The 23272-nt window shown below is 36.1% G+C and overlaps 1 protein-coding gene across 2 annotated transcripts in view; it reads right to left on the bottom strand.

The window, feature by feature from the left end:
• Positions 1 to 23272, bottom strand: part of ITFG1 (integrin alpha FG-GAP repeat containing 1) — a 300650-nt gene that overhangs the window by 198683 nt on the left and 78695 nt on the right. For both annotated transcript variants that reach the window (XM_070451356.1, XM_070451355.1), the window contains exon 8: positions 15983 to 16064. In XM_070451356.1, the coding sequence (XP_070307457.1) occupies positions 15983 to 16064 (82 nt within the window). The remainder of the gene's footprint in view (positions 1 to 15982; positions 16065 to 23272) is intronic.

Raw genomic sequence — 23272 nt, 5'->3', positions numbered from 1 at the left:
TCAGTATTCTTGCCTTGAGAACCCCATGAACAGTATGAAAAAGCAAAAAGATATGACACTGAAAGATGAACTCCCCAGGTCAGCAGGTGCCCAAAATGCTACTGGAGAAGAGTGGAGAAATAACTCCAGAAATAATGAAATCTTGTTAGAGATAAGTAACAAGAAGCCAGATCCACAATGGCCTATGTACCATAGCAAAGACTGGACCTTATCATAATGATACAGGGAACTATTAAAGGCTTTTAGTATTTCAGATTCATTTTGTGTAGAAGTGGCACTACAGAGGGAAAAATGGTTTGGAGAGGTACAAGAATGGAGTTAGGTCAGTAATCTCACAGTAAGGTAGGAAAGAGATGAGTTTAAGAAATAATCATGGGGTAAGACAGTTTTAAGAGATAAGAAGGAAGTTAAAACTCCATGAGTTTTGGTGGCTTGAGGAGTATAAGCCAGTACAGAGGAAGAAGAAGTTTAGATAGATGTACTGGAAGTGGCAGAGTGGAAAGAAGAAAGGCTCTAAAGGAAGATTTTGAATTACTCTTTCATCTTTTAAAGAATATATTGAATAAAGAGGATATTAAACTATAAGTAAATGGTCTAAAACAATATTGTTGTTGGAGCTCACATTTATTCAGCATGTAATGCCAAGATACTAAAGCACCTACAATACCATTTTATGTTTACAACCTAGTGATAACCTCACAGTATACATAAAGAAACAGTTGGTTAAAGAGTTTGAATGACTTACCCAGAACTGAAATTTGAATCTAGATATATGTGGATCTAGAGCCTATGACAAATCTTCAGAAGCAAAATAGTACTAATTGCTATAAACATTGCAATAGATTTAAAATAGGAAATAAAGTTACTCTGTAAGCCCTCAACCACTTTTACTGAGTTGGTGATTGTTTTCAAACAGTGAGGTTCTTTTTAAACCATCTATTACATTCCTTTCTCTGCTGCCTTAACTTTTCAACATGAAATATGCCACTTTTAAAACTAGCAGCTTATTTTGAGAAGATTATAAGTATGAGACGCAGGAGACTTAACTGACATCTTTAACACATGCCAGATATAAGCAGATCTTTCAAATAAAGACTGCTACTTCAAACAAAGGAGAATAGAAAAAGAAATCTGTATGAGGCAAAAAAGTCTTGATCTAAAAAATATGAACTAGGATATGACATAAAGAATGTTTATACCTGTATTAGTGAATATTTAAGAAAGAATTTGTTCACATAAATTTAGAGAGATCCTGGTTTCAAATGATGAGTCACAATTTGGAAGTGAGCCAGAGTTCTAAAAACTGAAAAATACAAATGTGTGGCTGCAAAACTGCAAACATCTAGGGAAGGGAGAAAAATCAAAATCAAAGAGAAATCAAGGAGCTTATTTCTAGGAAATGATCTCCCACATGTTCTCAGAACTTAACGGCAGAATGACTTCATCTGAATAAAAACTATATTATAGTTGATAAAGAAATATTCTGAAGAGCTGTCTTAATACAAGAGATTTTTTACATAGTGAATTCTGTATCAAAATCACCATTGCCTGGTTTTGATATTTTCTGGAATCCACAACATTATAAATTTTAGAATTATTGATATGTATATGCATATATATATATATATACATACACACATACACACACACATATATATAAAACCAAATTTTTGAGATGGATAATCACAAAAAATCAGACAGTATAAAAATTCTAAAAGTAATAAGGGAAAAGCCATCTTGCAGGGAGCAGAAGGTTAAAGATTCACTATCAACGTGATACATGGTTTTAAAAAACCAAAACAGGGCTTACCAAGAGGTCACGATTGGAGAACATCAACAAAGGATGCTCACACATTTTAAGAACTAACACAGAAGGAGTATCTCACAGTTTGTGAGACAGAGCCAAAGATCACATTCCAGCTCTACTACTACTTAGTTTTGTTCCCTTAGGCAAGTTTCTTAACATCTGAACCACTGTTACCACATCTGTATATCAAGGATAAATAATTTGCTCACCTCAGCGAGTTTTGGGAAGATTAACTGAGATGAAGGTAAAACACACAATGTGTAAAAGAGTTCCTGCCAAATAATAAGAAACTGTTAAGTATTATGAAAAAGAAGTAAACAAATATTTCAAAAGTACTAACTACTAAATCCTTAATGTCATTGATTTAACAAAACTTTGAAACTTTTCTATTGATTAAATTAACTAAGAATACATTAGTTATTTGGGGTATAATTATAGACAGGGGCAAGTTAGGTACAGATAATGTCCATTTGTCTGTAGCTACAACAGAAATAAAAGGGTACTGACTTGCTATCATGGAACAGAATAGAAAAACTGATTACTTTGTGAGACTCATTAAGGGAATGGATCGCTCTGGACAAGGGATAAGTAGCAAACGGTGCTTTTATCCATCTATCCACCACATATCGATCCATCCAACCCATCACTCAATTCTTTAGAGGGTGAAGGTTAAGCACAGAGCTGTATACTTACCTATACCCAAGATGCACATCTCTGCTTTTGCTTATTTATGGATGGGGTATTTACACAGAATGAAAATGCAGAGATGTAAAGGAAATAAGGTTGAAATGGAAGCCTGGGTTACTTGAAAATGTCGTAGGACATTTAGAAAGGGGATCTTCACAATTTATTCTCAGGCTCTGAGAGTATATTACTCTATACTGCTCTGATTGGGGGAATTCCCCTCAGGTGTAAGGTATCAGAGAGGAATAAATTTCACTATTAGTCTTAGGCTGTATGTAACTGGAAGGTCTAAGAATTGGAAAGATCCTGCAGTAACCATTTTCCCAATACTGTGGCAATCAACCAACAAAGAGATAAATGTATGATGAAGTTCATAGATCAGTTACATGGATTGCTCCAGTTATCAGAGATCCATTCTACTAATTAGGGCAGGCTTAGAGAGACAAGCATCCCAATTAGCTTAAATTAAAAAAACCAAAAAACAAAAACCCTACTAAATTACAAAACAGTAATGTGATAATGTAAAATATAACACTATCTTACAGACTCTTTAAGTGCTTTAAATTTAATTTTCAAAGAAATAATTATATACTCATAATACCATGCACCTTTGAAAAATTAAAAGAACAGTATAACTTTGAGAATTTAGTAAGTCAGAAAGATAGCTGTACCAAAAAAAAAAACCCAAGAAACCAAAAACAAAAAACACAAACAAACCCAAAACCCCTTACCTAGAAAGGCAAGAATCTATCATATAAAACTTAAACAAAAAAAACTTCACAGACTCAGGGTCCTAGTTTTTCCTCAAATTTGTAATCTTAAATAAAAGGAGTATAGCTTAGTATGCTTTGAATGCTGAGTATGTATAAAATCAAGACTCAGAAGTAGCAATTTTACAATTTGTATATAAATTACCATTTCCAATCAAAAAGCATTCAAAATATTTATCAAAATCACATCTGGCATCTGTGACTCACAACGATAGATATCTTATAGTCTTTGCTAGAAATAAAACTCAGGGACTAATCAATTTTGCTATGGCAACCACTGCAATGCAATAGCCACAGTGACATGGAATGAAAAGGAAATACTAATGAACTAGATGGACATTAGAAGAGTATTCTAAGAATGCCTATTTACTTCCCATGTCATATGGCAATGTGCGCATAGAAAATATTTCAGACTTATCAAAAATTTACAATAGTATTGTTTTTCTTTGGTGAAATAGGGGTAGGTCATGCTGGCAGGTTAGAGAGAACTACTTAAATTGGTTGCTTTTACTCTGATCATGTCAGAACAAATTGACACTATGAAGATTCAATGCAATATTCAGAAACCATGCAAATACAATGGTCTCTTTAAATGTTAAATAATATAAACAGTACAGGTAATATATGTTGTCAGCATTCAGGAATTAGAAAATGGAAATACAAAGACTGAGAATTAAAATTTACAAGGACCTAGGATGTCTCCTACTGAAATCAACATCCATCTATTTTAGAGATTTAGAACAATTTTTAATTCAGTCACTTAATTTTAATCAGAATGAGCAAAAGTAATGTTAGACCTGTCCTCATCATGTGAATGACACTAAGAAGTCTGGGCTTAGGATTATGGCTGAAGATATTTAAGACATGTCTTAAATTTGGGATCAATTATTAAAAATCAAATGGTGAAATAAATTAAGATGTTTTAAAAATTAAGTTACATGTTCAAAATTGTTCATTGAGTGTTTACAATGTGACTAGAACTGTTCCAAGGCAAGAGATATAACAGTGAACAAAACACACCAATGGAGTACATAAGTAAAAGCAGATGTGATGTCAGATCCATGATATGTCAGATAGTGATAAATGCAATGGAAAAAGTAAAGAGGGAAAGGGTCAGGAGTGTCAGGGCAGGGGTTACAAATTTAAATAGAGTGGTCAGGGAAGGTATGGAAAAGGTGACATTTAAGTAGGAGTCGGACATGACTGAAGTGACTTAGCAGCAGCAGCAGCAGCAGCAGAAGGTGGTAAGGGAGTTGAACCATGAGGAATATCTGGAGAAAGAGCAGTCCATGCAAAGGAAAAAGCCCTTAGGGGGAAACTGTGCCTGGACTGCTTGAAGAACAGCAAAGAAGCCACTCACCGTGGCTGGAATAAGTTACAGTTCTAGTTTTAGGAAGAAAGGTGGGATACACTGGGAAGGTACTCCTTTATTTATCCATTATCCACCTTCTAAAAGGTATTTAAACAAGGACATACTGATATCCAACTCTGTGTCTCTTCAGAGCTTGTATCACCCACATGTATAACATTCTAGTATCTAACAGACATCACAAACTTATGTCCAAAATACTGCTTGATTATTAAGTTCCCTTGAAGCTCCCAATTATATCTAGAATAAAACCCAAATTTCTTACCTTGGTTCTCAATTCCCTAAAGACTTGGCCAAGTGCCTTTCTTCTTTTTGTACCTTGAACATACATTTAGGTGTTACCTCTGTTACATTCTTCCAAGATCTCCTGTGATTTCAATCAACTGGAAGGTCAAATATGACCTCCAATCAGCTATAGAAAATAGGCCTTCTCAGTTTCTCTTACACTACTTTTTTTAATCTGTTCAAAACTCTTTTAACACTTTATAAAAATATTAACTTCTTATTGTTTTTCCTTCTTCAACAGAGTTTAAACTTCATGAAAGCAAGGTTTTTATATGCTTCATTCATGGCTACATGTCAAGCATCTAGAATCTAAAGAGTAGGCACTCAAAATAAAGGTATTTTGAATTGGTTAACATCTTGCACATCTTTCAGTACAGAACAGGAAAAAAGCTGCATGGAAGAAAAACTGATCCCTATACAGTTTTAAAGAATAGAATCAACTATTTGACTGAGCTGATATGTCTGTACCATAAAAGTCAAGGTATTTCATGAATTATATTTCAAATTCCTTGAATCCAGTGCTTACATCTAGTTATCCATATTCCATATATTGAAGTATATTGTTTTTATATCTAGTTGATAATTTCTGACTGGTGATGAAGGTGCTATAGTACATTTAAGAGGGAAAATCTGAAACATCTTTTATTGATAAATGTCAGCTGGAATTTAGAGTCCCTTTTAGTGAAAAAATAAATAAGGCTACTTCACAAAAGAGCAGCCAATTTTCAACTATAGAAAACAAAAAACAAAAGTTCATTATTAAGTTTTCAGAACGAAAGGTAGTCTTAAATAACTCAAAAAGTGAAACCAAGCCCAGAAAGCACAGTACCTAGAACTTTACCCTATACAACCTCTTCTGTAATAAAGTCATCCGTTTCTTTGAAGGCATTTGATTTTTAAAATACCTGTGTAAAATAGATTATGAGTGGGGCACTTTAACACCAGCTTATACCAATGGACAGATCATCCAGACAGAAAGTCAATAAGGAAACACAAGACTTAATTGACACATTAGACCAGACAGACTTGATAATTATAGGATATTCCATCTGAAAGCAGCAGAATACACTTCCTTCTCAAGTGCACATAAAACATTCTCCAGGATAGATCACATCTTGGGTCACTAATGAAGTCACAGTAAATTTAAGAAAATTGAAATTATATCAAGCATCCCTTCTGACAACAGCATTATTGGATTAGAATATCAATTAGAAATCAATTACTGGGACAAAAACCTACTATAATATTGTAAAGTAATTAGCCTCCAACTAATAAAAATAAATGAAAAAAAAAATCAATTACTGGAAAAAAACTGTAAAAAAGAAGAAACACAAGGAGGCTAAACAGTAAGATACTAAACAAACAATGGATCACTGAAGAAACTGAACAAGAAATTAAAAAATACCTAGAGACACAAGACAATGAAAACACAATGATCTACAACCTATGGGAGGCAGCAAAAGCAATTCTAAAAGGGAAGTTTATGTAAATACAACCTTACACCAAGAAAAATCTCAAATAAAGAACCTAACCTTACACTTAAAGCAACTAGAGAGAGAAGAAACAAAACCCAGTGTTAGTAGCTAGAAAGCAATAAAGATCAGAGCAGAAATAAAAGGAAGGCACAAAGACCAATAAAACAACACAAAAGATCAATGAAACTAAAAGCTGGCTCTTTGAGAGGATAAAATTGATAGACCTTTAGCCAGACTCATCAAGAAAAACAGGGAGAGGGCTCAAAGCAATAAAATCAGAAAAAAAAAGAAGTTAACATGGACAACAAAAATATGCAAATGATCATAAGAAACCACTACAAGCAACTAGATGCCAATAAAATGGACAGCCTGGAAGAAATGGACAAATTCTTAGAAGGGTACAATCTCTCAAGATTTAACCAGGAAGTAATAGAAAATATGAACAGAACAATCACAAGCACTGAAACTGAAACTATGATTATAAAACTCCCAACAAGCAAAAGTCCAGGAGCAGAAGGCTTCACAGGTGAATTCTATCAAAGGTTTTGAGAAGAATTAACACCTATCCTTCTCTAACTATTTCCAAAAAATTACAGAGGAAGGAACACTCCCAAACTCATTCTATGAGACTAACATTAGCCTGATACAAAAACCAGACAAAGATACTACAAAAAAGAGAAATTTCAGGCCAGTATCACTGATGAAATAGATACAAAAATTCTCAACAGAAGACCAAGTGATCTGAATCTAATAATACATTAAAAATATCATACACCATGATCAAGTGAGATCTCAGGGATACAAGGGATCTTAAATATCTGCAAATCAATATTATACATCATATTAACAAATGAAGAATAAAAACTATATGATTATCTCAATAGATGCAGAAAAAGCTTTCAACAAAATTCAACACCTATTTATCTTAAAAACTCTCCAGAAAGTGGGCATAGAGGGAACCTACCTCAACATAATAAAGGCCATACACTACAAACCCAGCAAACATACACTCAATGGTGAAAAACAGAAAGTACTTCCTCTCAGACCAGAAACAAGGCAAGAATGTTCACTCTTATTACTATTATTCAACGTAGATTCAGAAGGCATGGCAAATCCATGGTCATCAGAGAAAGAAACTAAAGGATTCCAAATTGGAAAAGAAGTAAAACTGTCAGTATGCAGATGACATGCTACTATACATAGAAAATCCTAAAAATCCTAAAGATACTACCAGAAAACTATTAGAGCTCATCAAAGAATTTGGTAAAGTTGCTGAACACAAAATTAACATATTGAAGTCTTTTGCATTTCTATACACTAACAACAAAAGAAAGAGAAATTAAAGAAACAATCTCATTTACCATGACATCAAAAATAATAAAATACCTAGGCTTCCCTGGTGGCTCAGACCATACAGAATCTGCCCACAGTGTGGGAGAAGTGGGTTCAATCTCTAGGTTGGGAAGACCCCTGGGGGTGGGAATGGCTACCCACTCCATATACTTGCCTGGAGAATTCCATGGACAGAGGAGCCTGGCAGGCCACAGCCCATGGGTTCAGAGTCAGACACGAATAAGCAACTAACACTTTATGGTTAATTTGGAATTAAACTCTGAATTTTTATAAGCAGCATTAAAACTTCATAAAATAATCTGATTGTGGGGTTTTGCTCCTTTTCTACTTTACTTTAGTATATGTTGTTTATTACACAACTGGGTTACTCAATTGAATAAGATTTGGCTTCAATCATACATGACACAATTTAAGGGGTTCAATACTAACTTTCCAATATGTTAGTTACTTTCATAAATGACAAAGTTTTCTGTTTTCATTAACTTCTTTATTATTTTTAGGATTATTTAGGGCCTGATTGATAATTCCCAGGCTTTGTCAACATGCCAGCATTCTTCCCTCACTTGAAGAATAAAGTGTGATCCCTTTATGATAATCCGATACACAAGATTTAGATTTGGATATATAAATCCATGAATATTGTGAAATTTAAAATATGATTCAATCTATAGGAAATTCTGACATTCTGTTAAAGTTTCTGTTCCCCCGTCAGTTTTATTAGCTTTTCATTGATTTCTATTACATTTGGCACTGCATACAAAATTAATGTTTTCTCTAAATCTGGTTGTACATAATTTTTTGATAGAAAAAATAACCCTTACTTTTCTTGACTTTTTTGTCCTATGTAATTTAATAAAGAACTATTACCTCATCTGTTGAAATTCTAGACTTTGATATTCTGAGTGTACCTAGAAAAACATTTAACATACAGTTTAAAAGAGTGATATAATAGTTTGACACAAAACATGTTTTCGTGATCGTGGTATCTTCCCTGCCAGGTAAGTATATAAAACATGTTTTCTAGAAGATGACTGATTAACTATCAGTAGAGGCATTTATGGACTGCAGATATCCCAAGCGTGAGGCCAGGGCCCAGCTAGTAACCAGCAGCAGCAACTACTTATTGGCTGATTTTTATGACTCAAGAACTGCTAAAGAGCTCTATAAATGACACCTTTTGGGCATCACATTTTAAATACCATCAAAACTTTTTGACCACCTTTTACTGATCCTTTTACTTCCTCCTTATTCTTGTAAAACTCTGTTCATACGCTCCTTCTTGGAGGGCTCATTCAGGTCTTGTAGGATTTTCAAGCTTACTTTGGTTTTATTACTGAACTTACGTTTCATAAATGTTTCTTTCAGCTTTGCTGTCTTACTAGCATTATTAAAGTAATGACTTTAAAGTACCTTACTAGCTAGTTTACTCTCCTGTTTACCTGTCTCTGTGAAGAACAGTAGAGAATATAATGATTCTTTTAGACATTCAGAGGCAATATTTTTAACTCCTTCTAGTGTCAAACCAATCTCTACATTTACCAATTCTTTCTTTGTAAAGTTTCTAACATCTGTCCCTCCAATCACTGATGCAGTTAGCTCATGCTTGTAACACCTCATCCCCAACCTGTGTCTTGACTGGTTTTCATCCCAAGAAAGTCCAGTATTTTAAAACTGCTTAAATCTACCCCTCTTTTGATATAATAATCTCAGGTGTCTCAGAGATCCTAATGATCATCCCCTGAATCCTATTCCATGTCCTAGACGCATTTCCTTCTGTATATCTCATCGCAGCAGAAGATTTTAACTTTACTTTCTGAAGTTTATTTAAAAAGGTACAGCTAGCTGTACAGATCCATGGGTTCTGCATCCATTTAACCAACTGCAGAAGCCACAGTAATGGAGGTCTGACTGTACTATGTATGTAATTTTCTACAGTATAAGGGACTTGAATATCATTGGATTTGGGTATCTGGCAGTAGTTGTGGGGAACTAGCGGTGGTGGGGTGGTCTCAGAATCAATTCCCCATAGATACTTAGGAACATTATACTTACAAAGCTGTAGGAGTTAAAGACTGCAAGAAAGTACATAAACTTTTCTGAAGGAGTTGTTCATGCAACTAAGAGGATAGAGTCAATTACATATGAAGTTAGAGGAAGTATGATAACAAAATCTAAACACTTTGAGTACATACCTTGGTTTCTTTCTTGGTACAGTTGACTAGTATCCTTCCATAATTTACTTTCTCATTATTAAATTAATCGAACCACACAACAGAAAATTTGGAAAACAGGTAATAAGATAACCTATTATCCTACTCTTAAAACAACCATTATTATTATTTTGATATATTACATACTATTCTGATTATTAAAAGAAAAATTTATGATTTCTTTGGCTGCACAGGGTCTTAACTGCAGAATGCAGGATCTTTTAATTGTGGCATGTGGGATCTAGTTCCCAAACCAGGGATCAAACCCAGGCCCCTTGCATTGGGAGCCCAGAGTCTTAGGCACTGGATCACCAGGGAAGTCCTCAGTTTGATTTTTTTGAGATAATCATATTGCACAACATACTTTTCTGCTCTTCCCTCCTAAAAGAATTTGATAATTATTTTTTTTGCCTGTACAAAATTTCATAGCTTTATTTAATTTTTGGGAAAGTATTTCTTTGTCTTACAAAGGGAAAAGATAATGTTATCATAAGTATGAATAACTATTTCCTTGTTTTACCCCCAAAAATTCCTGATTTGTTTGATTTCAAATCACCCTCTCTTACTATACCAGCAAAGTCTAAATTTAGAGTAGGTTTTCTGACCTCTTTTAAAAAATATTTTATATTGGAAGATTAAAAACTTCACCATAGGTTAAAAAAAATACCCCCAAAACTTCTGTTCCTAGACAACTTAAGAGAGTTGGGAGCCATTTAAAACTCCTTTCAGTATAGGATTCTTCCTGTGAACTGTATCATTTATTTAAGCATGTGCTTTTTTTGTTTTTCCTATGAAATGGCAAATTTCTGATATCTTGCTGCCTTTTTGGCTGTCAATCATTTTCCTTGCACCTTAGTTCAAAAGGAGTGGGAGGGGTGGAGGATGGAGGGCAGGATGCAAATCATAGACATATTCAAACGTATAGGAAAGAGTCTATTTTTATATATTAACATTCATAACCTTATTCAATGCCATCTGTTTGGAGACATAAGTAGTCTTGTTTTTGATAATACGCAGCTAAAGATATTTCAAGTTTTAAAAAGACAGTGTGAGCTATTTATTTAAAATTTACTGATATATTTAAAAGTTTACTGATATACTACATAAAATTATGAAAAACTTTATGGGAAAGGGGAGAAAGTTGTCCACTTTTTATAATGTCTATAAGGCATGATCATCACTCATATTGAAACAATTTTGAGATTGATGTGACGCACTCAGTGAGCATTAAAAGACACAAATAGGTGATTTTTGCACATTAATATTAGAGGAAGACAAGCCTTTTTGGTATCCTGCTTATGTTCCAGAGAGGTAAAACCACTGAAAAGCAAAAAAAAAAAGTGCACTGTATCAGGTGGGTGACTGACTAACATGTCAAATGCTTCATATTTCAGTGCGTGTATGATTACTCTTTGGACCAATAACCAGTCTGGTAACACCTGTGGACACTGACGCATCACAATAGAGATTACTCAGAACAATCATGTCATACTCACGGATGACTGATACCAAAAACCCCAATCAATCCCTGCAGTCCTGTTCCTCAGACTCCCCAATCACGCCCGGCACAGGTTTTTCCGATGAACAGGTCCTTCTCCATGAGGTGGCCCAAAATCCAATGGAGTTCTGGACTTTGCACCATCCCTTGTTGTGGTATTCTTTCAGGTTTGTTATCCATCTATGGCATCCAATTCTGCAAGCAATTCTCTCTAAATATACAACAAGTCTTTTTAAAAGCACAACTTTATGGGCATAAATGAAGTTTCCCACAAGTTCCAATACATAAGACATCCACAACCACACTAAAGCTAGTCTTCATCCAAGACGGTGACTTGTTGTGGGAAAGTAAGTCGTGCTTTCCCATTTGGTTCCGTTGGTCAACAATAGAACTTTCTTCCAAGTGAGATTAAGAAGCATCTTGATCTCAATAAAACCAGCTCTGCAAATGCACGATTGCATGTATTCTGGAAGACCCACAAAATTAAAGTTGGACTGTTTCTCATTTGTCTGTTCCCCATCTATTTCCCTGAGTGATGTCCAATTTGATTTAGTTTTCAAAATTGACTTTAAGACAACATTTCATTCCCTGTATACTGTTCACAAGAAGCTTTTATTCCTTAACAAAAACTTTCTGCAAAGTGGTTATGATTGCTAAATATCGAGGTTATGAACAAAGGAAATCTGTTCCAGCTAGTCTTCTTGTCAAAAACGGAATTTATTATGTACTTAAAAAACTAAAATTGCAGGACCCAATATACAGCCTGACATATCCTATCGCTGTATTTGTACAGTTTCTAGTTGTGTCCATTGTACCCATTGAACTGTTGCCTTCCTGTACCTGCATAAGGTTTTCCAAAGAATCTGGTGGGTTGCATTTCCGACTACTAAGAATTTCCCAGACTATGGATGAATCCTGAGCTTTTGGTGTTCCTAATTAAAGTAGAATATATGTCTGGAACCCTTGCTTTTCTATGATCTCAGTGATTTGCAATTTGATCTGAAGTTTCTTGCTTTTCTAAAACAGTGAACATCTGGAAGTTCAGTTCACATATTGCTGAAGCCTGACTTGGAGAATTTTGAGCATTACGTTACTAGCGTGTGAGATGAGTGCAATTGTGCGGTAGTTTGAGCATTCTTTGGGATTGCCTTTCTTACGGACTGGAATGAAAACTGACCTTTTCCAGTCCTGTGGCCACTGCTGAGTTTTCCAAATTTGCTGGCATATTGAGTGTAGCACTTTCACAGCATGATCTTTCAGGATTTGAAAAAGCTCAACTGGAATTCCATCACATCCACTAGCTTTGTTGGTAGTGATGCTTCCTAAGACCCACTTGACCTCACACTCCAGGATGTCTGGCTCTAGGTTAGTGATCACACCATTGTGATTATCTGGATCATGAAGATCTTTTTTGTACAGTTCTTCTGTGTATTCCTGCCACCTCTTCTTGATATCTTCTGCTTCTGTTAGGTCCATACCATTTCTGTCCTTTACCAAACCCATCTTTGCCTGAAATGTTCCCTTGGTATCTCTAACTTCTTGAAGAGATCTCTAGTCTTTCCCATTCTGTTTTTTCCTCTATTTCTTTGCATTGATCGCTGAGGAAGGCTTTCTTATCTCTCCTGTCTGTTCTTTGGAACTCTAAGGGAGGTATTAGTCTTCTGAGAATTATATAATCATATAAACTTTTTTCCCTAGAGAGACTTTCAGAGAGACTTGTCATTAATCCAGCTAATCAAGTCCATCAGCAAATTAAAGGAAAAATGCATGTATCCTATCAGTTGACTATTTGCATTAAAGATAATAAACTGGGCCCCAGAAATCTGCTCAAAAGCAAAGTAATGTTCAATGTAATAAAAGTAAAATACAGTACAATAGAAAGATTCATGTTGAAATTTTCATCAGATAACACTATCAAACCTCCTGCTTTAATTGCCATGGGACACATGTCTATGACACTAAACAATGAGATAATTTAGTCAGCTGAGCAAAAAGCAGCAACAACAATCAGACCAAACATGTCCAATAAAAAGACTCAGATTATACAATAATTTTCTGTGTATTTACTATGGGCCTGACACTGTGCTTTACTCACATTATGTTATTCACAGTAGCCTCATAAGGTGGTTATAATCATTTTCATTTTGTAAATAAAGAAACTGAAGCCTTTCTAGGTAGGAAGGTGTCACTTGCATTTTGAGGAACAGGCTGAGGTGTTTGTAGAATGAAGGAAAAACAGGATGGGAGTGAGCTATGGATTCTTAGAAGTGGCTATCTAGACCATTTTTTAATCTAACACTAAAATCCTTTGGATAATAACCCTGACAAATTCTGAAAGAGCCACATATGTTTTGGAAGTTCTTTTTTTTTTTTAGTTCTACAACTTTATTGCTACCAACCCATCTCCCTCCACCCTCGTGGAAGTTCTAAACCTGATGTATTGTGTAGACTCTTATGGAATATAGAGATTTATAACAAATATTACTCTTCTTTGGAATTCAGATGTAAATCAGAAATGTTTTTTAATATTCAAGTAGTTTCAAGAGGTCAGCTTAATTTTTTCAATTTTTTTTCCATTGTTTCATACGGTGGATAAACATAAAAATGTTATGATAATTACTAGTTGATAGTCTTTAGAGAACATTTAGTAGATATTCTTGTTTTGCAGGCTACTCCTGCAAAGAGGAGTCCCTTAAATTCAAACTGTAATTTAAACACATGTCATAAATTGTTCTTTATTGTATTGGGTTGGCCAAAATAGTCCTTCAGCTTTTTCCATAAGATGGGTCTAGTAGTGCTTAGTTATCATTCACTTCATTTGAAACAATTTTGTTAGATTATATTGTGACAGTTGTCACATCAGTGTGCATTTTAAAAAACATCAGAATTGGTGAATTTTTGTGTAGCTACATTAATATTAAAGACGGAAGAAAACAAGCAACATTTTTGGTATATCATGCTTTATTATTTCAAGAAAGGTAAAAACCAGCTGAAAAGCAAAAAAAAAAAAAAAAATTGTGCACTGTATCAAGGTGGTGTGACTGACTGAACATGTCAAAAGTGGCTTGCAAATTTCTTGCTGGAGATTTCTCATTGGACAATAAGCCATGGTCTGGTAGACCTGTGGACACTGACAGCAGTCAAATAGAGACATTAACTGAGAACAATCAATGTAATACCTCACGGGAGATAACTGACATACTCAAAATACCCCAATCAAGACTCCCCTGGAGGTCCAGTGTTAAGACTCCACACTTCAAAGCAGGGGGCCATGAGTTTGATCCCCGGTTGGGAAACCAGGATCCTGAATGCTGCACAGGGTGGCCAAAAAAACCAAACAAACCAATAATAATCCAAATGGAGTACTGGAAATCATTTGCACCAGCTTGGTTGTGGTTATTGCTTTCATGTTTGAGTTCCATCTAAGTGGGGAAAAAAAAAAAACACTAACCATATTTCTGCATGCAATTCTCTACTTAAATATAACAAAAATGTTCTGTTTCTAAAACAAACTGTTGATGGGCAATGAAAAGTGGATAGTGTACAATAACCAGGAACAGAGTAGATCATGAGGCAAGTAAAAGGAAACACCACCAACCACACAAAAGGCTAGTCTTCATCCAAACAAGGTGATGCTGTGTATGTGGTGGAATTAGAAGGGAGTCTTCTATTATGAGTTCCTTCTGGAAAACCAAACAATTAGTCCAACAAGTACTGCTTCCCATGAGACCACCTGACAGCAGCACTTGAAGAAAAGCATCTGGATCAGTCAACAGAAAACACAGACTCCAGCAGGATAATGCACGATTGCATGTTTCTTTGAAGACCCAGCAAAAACTGTTACAGCTTGGCTGGTAAGTTCTCATTTGTCTGCTGTATTCACCAGATATTGTACCCTTGGATTTCCATTTATTTCAGTCTTTCCAAAATTCTCTTAAAGGAAAACATTTCAATTCCCTGGAAGACTGTAAAAGGTACCTAGAAGCGTTCTTTGCTTAAAAAGAAAAACTTTTGGGAAAGTGGAATTATGAAGTTGCCTGAAAAATGGCAGAAGGTAGTGGAACAAAAAGGTGAATATGCTGTTCAATAAGTTCTTGGTAAAAACGGAAATGTGTTTTTACTTAAAAACTGAAGGAACTTGGCCAACCCAATAGGAAAGACCTGACAATATGTCACTTATCGCATGTATGTGTGTGCTCAGTTGCTAAGTTGTGTCCAACTCTGCTACCCCATGGACTGTAGCCTGCCAGGCTCCTTTGTCTAAGGGATTTTCCAGGCAAGAATACTGGAGTGGGTTGCCATTTCCTACTACAGGAGATCTTCCCGACTCTGGCATTGAACCTGAGTCTCCTGTGTTTCCTGAATTAGAAAGTAGACTATCACTGTGCCACCTGGGAAGCCCCAATCCTATGATAGACATCTTTTATATCTCTAATTGATCTGAAGATATTAAAGTTATTTTCAGATATAATGAATTAATATGACTAGGTAGGAGAGACAGGGAGACTTTCAAAGACGAAAACAATCTTACCAAAGTCGGCAAATGCTGACTGTCCCACCACCATCATATTTTGAGGTTTTTCAAGAACAGTACTGAGAGAGAAATTTCCATCCTGTTAAGAGGCAGAAAGTGATGGATTAGGTCATTTTTCAAGTGTGAAACAAAGCATTTAAAAAGTTTACTATTGTATTTTACTATTATTTTTTAAACTTTTTATTTTGTATTGGAATATAGCTGATTGACAATGTTGTGCTCGCTTCAGGTGGACAGCAAAGGGACGCTGCCATTCATATATGTCCATTCTCTCCCAAACTCCCCTCCCATCCAGGCTGCCATGTAACATTGAGCAGAGTTCCCTAAGCTAGACAGTAGGCCCTCTGAAACAAAGTATTTTAATGAAAGCAGGGAAATAAACAACTTAAGGCTTTTGTACTCCAAAGAATTATCCCACTTTTCTGTTCTGTTTTTATCATAAAATGAAAGAAACTGCTGTGAGCTGAAGATGCGCATCTGGAGATGTGCCTTGCATGCTGTCAGTTCAGGTATGATCTCTCTCTCTTTACTCTCTGTCACTAAGTTTGGTCTGACACTCTGCGACCTTGTGGACTGCAGCCCACCAGGCCCCTCTGTCCATGGATTTCCCAGGCAAGCATACTGGAGTGGGTTGCCTTTTCATTCTCTGGGGGATATTCCTGCCCCAGGGATTGAACCCACATCTCCTGTTTGGCATGTGAATTCTTTACCACTGAGCCTTCTGTGAAATCTTCAGGCATGATGTGTGTGTGCTGTGTCCTAAGTCGCTTTAGTCGTGTCCGACTCTTTGAGACCCATTGCCCACTAACCTCCTCTGCCCATAGGATTTTCCAGGCAAGGATACTGGAGTGGGTTGCCATTTCCTTCTCCAGGGAATATTCCTGACGCAGAGACTGAAAGACATCTCTATGTTTCCTGAATTGGAAGGTAGGTTCTTTACCATTAGCGCCACTTGGGAAGCCCTCTTTCCTAAATCATCATCATAATTTTAGACAGAATGAGTGTCTTCTACGTTCAAGTACCATGGAAGGTTTGGGAATATAAGTGAAAGTCGCTCAGTTGTGTCTGACTCTTTGCAACCCCTCTTGAAATCCTCCAGGCCAGAATACTGGAGTGGGTAGTTTTTCCTTTCTCCAGGGGATCTTCCTAACCCAGGGATTGAACCCTAGTCTCCCACATTACAGGTGGATCCTTTACCAGCTGAGCCACAAGGGAAGCCCAAAGAAGTAGATAAAATAGTTCCTACCCGAAAGAGCTAACAGTCCAGCTGGAAGATAAAATATGTCAAGAAAAGAGAATTTTTGAAGGTAACATATAAGTGGTATGAGTAAGTAGGAAAGATACTATGTTTTACAGATTTCAAGAAAGAAGATTCTGTTGGGGGTTAATTAGGTAAAGATATTCAAATGAGATGAGAATTACATTCATCTTTAATGGTTCATTCATTACCAACATTATCAGAAAGGCAGCAAAAGAGTGCAACAGCTGACATGTCCTAACCAGAGGTGGCTAAGCCAAACAAAAAAGGAGAACTCATCAGAGATCTTTTGCTTCAGTTACTCTTACCAAAACAGAATGAGGGGCTTACAAAAATAATATGCATTTCTTTAAATTATTGTCTTTCCTTTCTATAATTTTATATTAGAACATAAGAAAAATAAACCAAAACACTGTGCTTGGGTTTTGAGCTTAGTTTTAAAGCTCTTCTCTTATCACTGATTTCTCTTTTAACTATTTGATGTGCTAACCCTGATTCTTACATGCTTCATACAGAAAACTATATATTTTAAAATATTTAAAAAATTTTAAATATTTTTCTCCTTTGTTCCTCTAAAGATACTGCAGATCTGTAAGTTATTTCTGAAGAAATCATCTCCAACATTTTCAGAGACAAGCAATGCTACCCAGAAAGCATTAAGACTAAATGCCTGAGGAACATGAGTAAGTAACATCTGTCTTGTGACAGGCAGTTTTCCAGCCATTTTAACTCTCCATCATTCACATGCAGAAACATGTTTCTCCTACCATTATTAAAGTATCTGATACATTTTTGAAAGATTTTTCTATGGAAATCTTATTTATGTGTCTGAAAACTTAGGATGCCCCTCCAGTCTTGCTGAGTACCTGATGTTATACTAAAGATACATCAAAGTTGCCAAATTTGTGAATGAAGTATCAAATGAATTTGCATTCTAGAAAGATTATAGCATCAGGTACAAGGAAGACACAATTATTCTTGAATGAATGGAAAAACCACTCTAAAAATACATCAGCCACATACAACATAAAGCTGAATATCAACCTATTTTACTGGCTCAAGTGAATAAATTACTCCTGTGAATTTTTGTTAAACGTAACAAAATGTATTTAGAAATGTTTCCAGATGCACGCATATTTTGAAAATACAGGCAAATTCTGGTTAAGATCACTGCAATAAACTAAGTATTGTAATAAACCAAGGCACAGGAATATTCTGGTTCCCAGTGGATGTAAAAGTTATACTACATTGTACTCTATTAAGTGTGCAATAGCATTATCCCTAAAAAAAGTACATACTTTGATTAAAAAATACTTTACTGTTAAAAAAAAAATACTAACCATCATCCCAAGCCTTTAGCAAGTTGTAATCTTTTTGTAATAGCAACATCAAAGAAAAATAATACAAATTAAATACAACGGGAAAAGTTTGAAATATTGTGAGAATCACCAAAATGTGACATAGAAGACATGAAGTGACCAAATGCTATCATCAAAAACGGTGCTGATATACTTACTTGACACAGGGCTGCCAGATTTTCAATTTATGGAAAATAAAAAAACACAATAAAATAAGGCATGCATGCATACCTGGTAGATTTGGTGGACAGAGTGCCTGAAGAACTATGCATGTAAGTTTATACAAACTCCTGTAAGTTTGTACAGGAGGCAGTGACTGAAATCATCCCCCACAAAAAGAAATGCAAGAAGCCAAAGTGGTTGCCTGATGAGGTTTTACAAATAAACAGATGAAGAAAGAAAAGAAGTGAAAGGCAAGAGAGAGGGAAAGATATAACCAACTGAATGCAGAAGTCCAGAGAATAACAAGGAAAGATAAGAAAACCTTCTTAAGTGAAAAATGCAAAGAAATAGAGGAAAACAACAGAATGGGAAAGACTACCAATCTCTTCAAGAAAACTGGAAACATCAAGGAACATTTCATGCAAGGATGGGCATGATAAAGGACTGAAATGGAAGGACCTAATGGAAGCAGAAGAGACTAAGAAAAGGTGACAAGAATACACAGAAGAATAATACGAAACAGATCTTAACGACCTGGATAACTACAGTGACGTTGTCATTCACCTAGAGCTAGATACTCTGGAGGGTCAAGTGGGCCTTAGGAAGCATTACTATGGACAAAGCTAGTGGAGGTGATAGAATTTCAGCCATTTAAACCCTAACAGATGATGTTGTTAAAGTGCTGCACTCAATATGTCAGCAAACTTGGAAAACTCAGCAGTGGCCACAGGATTGGAAAAAGTCAATTTTTATCCCAATCCCAAAGAAGAGTAATGTAAAAGAATGCTCAAACGACCATATAACTGCACCCATTTCATGTGCTAGCAAAGTTATGGTCAAAATCCTTCAAGCTAAGCTTCAAGAGTATGTGAATGGAGAGCTTCCAGATGTACAAGCTGGGTTTCAAAGAGGAAAGGAACCAGAGATCAAATTACCAACATTCCTTGAATCACGGAAAAAGCAAGGGAATTCCGGAAAACATCTATTTCTGCTTCACTGACCATATGAAAGCCTTTTACTGTGTGGATCACAATAAACTGTGGAAAATTCTTAAAAGACTGGAGTACCAAACCACCTTACCTGTCTCCTGAGAAACCTGTATGCAGGTCAAGAAGCAATAGTTAGAACCAGATATGGAACAATGGACTGGTTCAAAATTCAGAAAGGAGTAAGACAATGCTGTATATTGTCACCTTGTTTATTTAACTTCTATGCAGAGTACATCATGGGAAATGCCAGGGTGGATGAGTTACAATCTGGAATCAAGATTGCCAGGAGAAATATCAACAACTTCAGATATGCAGATGACACCACTCTAATGGCAGAAAGCGAAGAGATACTAAAGAGACTCTTGATGAGGGTGGAAGAAGAGAGTGAAAAAGCTGGCTTGAGTTGAGTTTTACTCAGCATTCAAAAAACTAAGATCATGCCATACAGTCCCATCACTTTATGGCAAATAGAAGAGGAAAAAGTGGAAGCACTGACAGATTTTATTTTCTGTGGTTCCAAAATCACTGTGGATGGTGATTGCAACCATGAAATTAAAAGACGCTTGCTCCATGGAAGGAAAGCTATGACAAACCTAGACAGTGTACTAAAAAGCAGAGACATGACAAACCTAGACAGTGTACTAAAAAGCAGAGACATCACTTTGTTGACAAAGGTCTGAATAGTCAAAGCTATGATTTATCTGTAGCCATGTATGGATGTGACAGTTGGATCATAAAGAAGGCTGAGTGTTGAAGAATTCATGCTTTTGAATTGCTATGCTGGAGAAAGATTCTTGGGAGTCCTTTGGACTGCACAGAGATCAAACCAGTCACTCCTAAATGAAATTAACTCTGAATACTCACTTAAAGGGCTGATGCTGAAACTCCTATACTCTGGCCACCTGATGTGAACAGCCAAGTCACTGGAAAAGACCCTGATGCTGGGAAAGACGGAAGGCCAAAGGAGAAAGGGGCAGCAGAGGATGAGATGGTTGGATGGCATCACTGAGTCAATGGACACGAATCTGAGCACATTCTGGCAACTAGTGGAGGACAGAGGAGCCTGGTGTGCTACAGTCCATGGGGTCACAAAGAGTCAGACACAATTTAGTGACTGAACAACAACAACAAACACCTGTATAATCATGATGTATCTCCATCAAGAAAGACTGAGTACTACCCAGGTGACAGACTCCTGTGTCTAACATGCCACATTCACCATGAACCTCAGTATAAGAAGACAATATACTTTTGCAATTGCTAGAAAAAGAGAATCATATATTCTTGTTACAGTGAGAGCATGCAGAATATATTATCTATATGAATTAACTAGGGGTTGGGGATACTTGACTCAATTTACTTTTCCATCATTATCATTGCTTATTCTTTATTCCATTTGGCAGTACAGATCTATAGAACTTAAATTACCTTTAGATCAGTGTCATGAACATATTTAGTATTTGATTAAAATGACTGAATAAACTTAATCATCGCTACACTACTACTCTTTCAGATGGTATATTATAAAGTGATGCATGACTATACTTATTTTCAAAGATCAAGCCACATTGTACCTATATAATGTAGGAGAGACAAAAGTGACCAACAGTCTTTTAAAATGAGAGAGCAGAAAATCCGGTGGAAAGGATGCTAGACATGCAGTTGGATGATATGGTTCTATTCCTGCTTTCACTACGGTGTATCACTCTGGAACAGCCACTTACTACTCCGGGTCTTGGTTCTTCAACTGTCAGAAGGGGATAATGCACTGTGTACTTGCAGCGTTCTAGAGAGGATCAATGGAATGATTAGGAAGTGTTCTGCAAAATGTGAAGTTATCAGGGACATTTTTCAGGTGTTTTTATAATGTCAGTCCTGTGCTTCTGAGCTGGAAATACTTTTCATGGGCTGCTATTTGAGACTCATCCACTACACTGTGTCCTGTTCTGCACCATGCTGGTTACTGGCCTTCACTGCAGTCCTTCAGTCCAAAACTGGGCCAACTCACTGCCACAACTAGGTCCTTTACCTTTTCTTTCACCCAATTGGTTTCTGGAATGTCGGTGCAATGATTTAAAGGCCCAAGTTTTAGAGACAGATTTCCTAGTTCAAATTCTAGCTCCACTGTTTCTAGTTTTGAGGTCTGAGCAAGTTAATTCTAAAGTATGCATCTGTTTGCTTTTATCTAAAGTGAGCTTTACAAAGTTTTTGTGAAGATTAGTAAAATAATGCATATAAAGTGCTTACTAGTTCAGCATACGCACAAGTATGTATTTAGTCAACATTAACAATAATTGACCAGGAATGCTAGTAGTAATATCTGCTACCCATCACTGAAGCAGCTAAACACACTGCCATTGACAGGAGAGAGGACATTTTCTGCTTGATTTCCAATCACAGGTGCTATGTTGTAATAAGTATCCTTTCATGGATGACCACCTATGCTTTGGCCTGCAGGTTTTAATATTTAGTATTTAAACTGCCATATTCATAATGTTAAAAATGACCAGGAAGCAACATATGATGACTATCATTATATCTACATCTTTTTTCACATGAAGCAATGGTTCTTGACTTGAGGTGTATTTATTCTCCAGAGGACACTGGGCAATGTATGGAGATACTTTGACTGTTTCAAGTTGGAGGTAGTTTCTAGAATCTAAGTGAACAGAGGCCAGGGATACTGCTAAACAAGTTAAAGGATAGATATCCACAATAAAGAATCATCTGGCCTATGGCCAGTAGATGCTCAACATCATTAATTATTTGAGAAATACAAATCAAAACTATGATGAGGGACACCTTACACCAATCAGAATGGCCATCATTAAAAAGTCTACAGTAAAATTCTAGAGAGGGTGTGAAGAAAAGGGAACCTACCTACACTGTTGATGGGGATATAAATTGGTACAGCCACTGGAAAACAGTATGGAGGTTCCTCAGAAAACGGAGCTACGTATGATCCAGCAATCCCACTCCTGGGCATATACCCAGACAAAACTATAACTCAAAAAGATACAGGCACTCCTATGTTCATAACAATTCTCATAACAATAAAATGATTGTTGTAAGTTTTGTAAGAATTGTCATAAGTGTAAGTTTTGTAAAATGGGAGGATCATTTTAAATTAGTGATTGGACAATTTGCAGTAACATTAATTGACCGAAAAGCCCTAAAAATGTATAAAACCATATTAGCTAGGAGAGGAATATAAGCGCCAGCAAAACTTTTTAGTCAGCTGTGGTGTGCACAGCCCCATGGTAGATGCTCTGGGAGATGAGAAATAACTGAAGACGAGGAGTGCTAAGATTTGAGTGTAGGCAACTCTGACTGATGTGATGAGATGTACTAATCCCATGTTACAAGGAGTTAAAAAACAGAGCAATTGCTTCCATTTGGTCCACCCAGGATCATCAGGGAAGGCTTTAAGGAAGACGTGGTATTTGAAATGGCTAATGCAGATGAGCAGGATTTTAGTGGCTGAAAGAAAAGGAAGAGGAGGGCAAGGATATGCACAGGA

This window comes from Odocoileus virginianus, chromosome 20 (genome assembly GCF_023699985.2).
Source record: "Odocoileus virginianus isolate 20LAN1187 ecotype Illinois chromosome 20, Ovbor_1.2, whole genome shotgun sequence".
Lineage (NCBI taxonomy): Eukaryota > Metazoa > Chordata > Mammalia > Artiodactyla > Cervidae > Odocoileus > Odocoileus virginianus.
The sequence above is the reverse complement of the archived record's forward strand: the minus strand, read 5'-3'. Positions and strand labels throughout refer to the sequence as shown.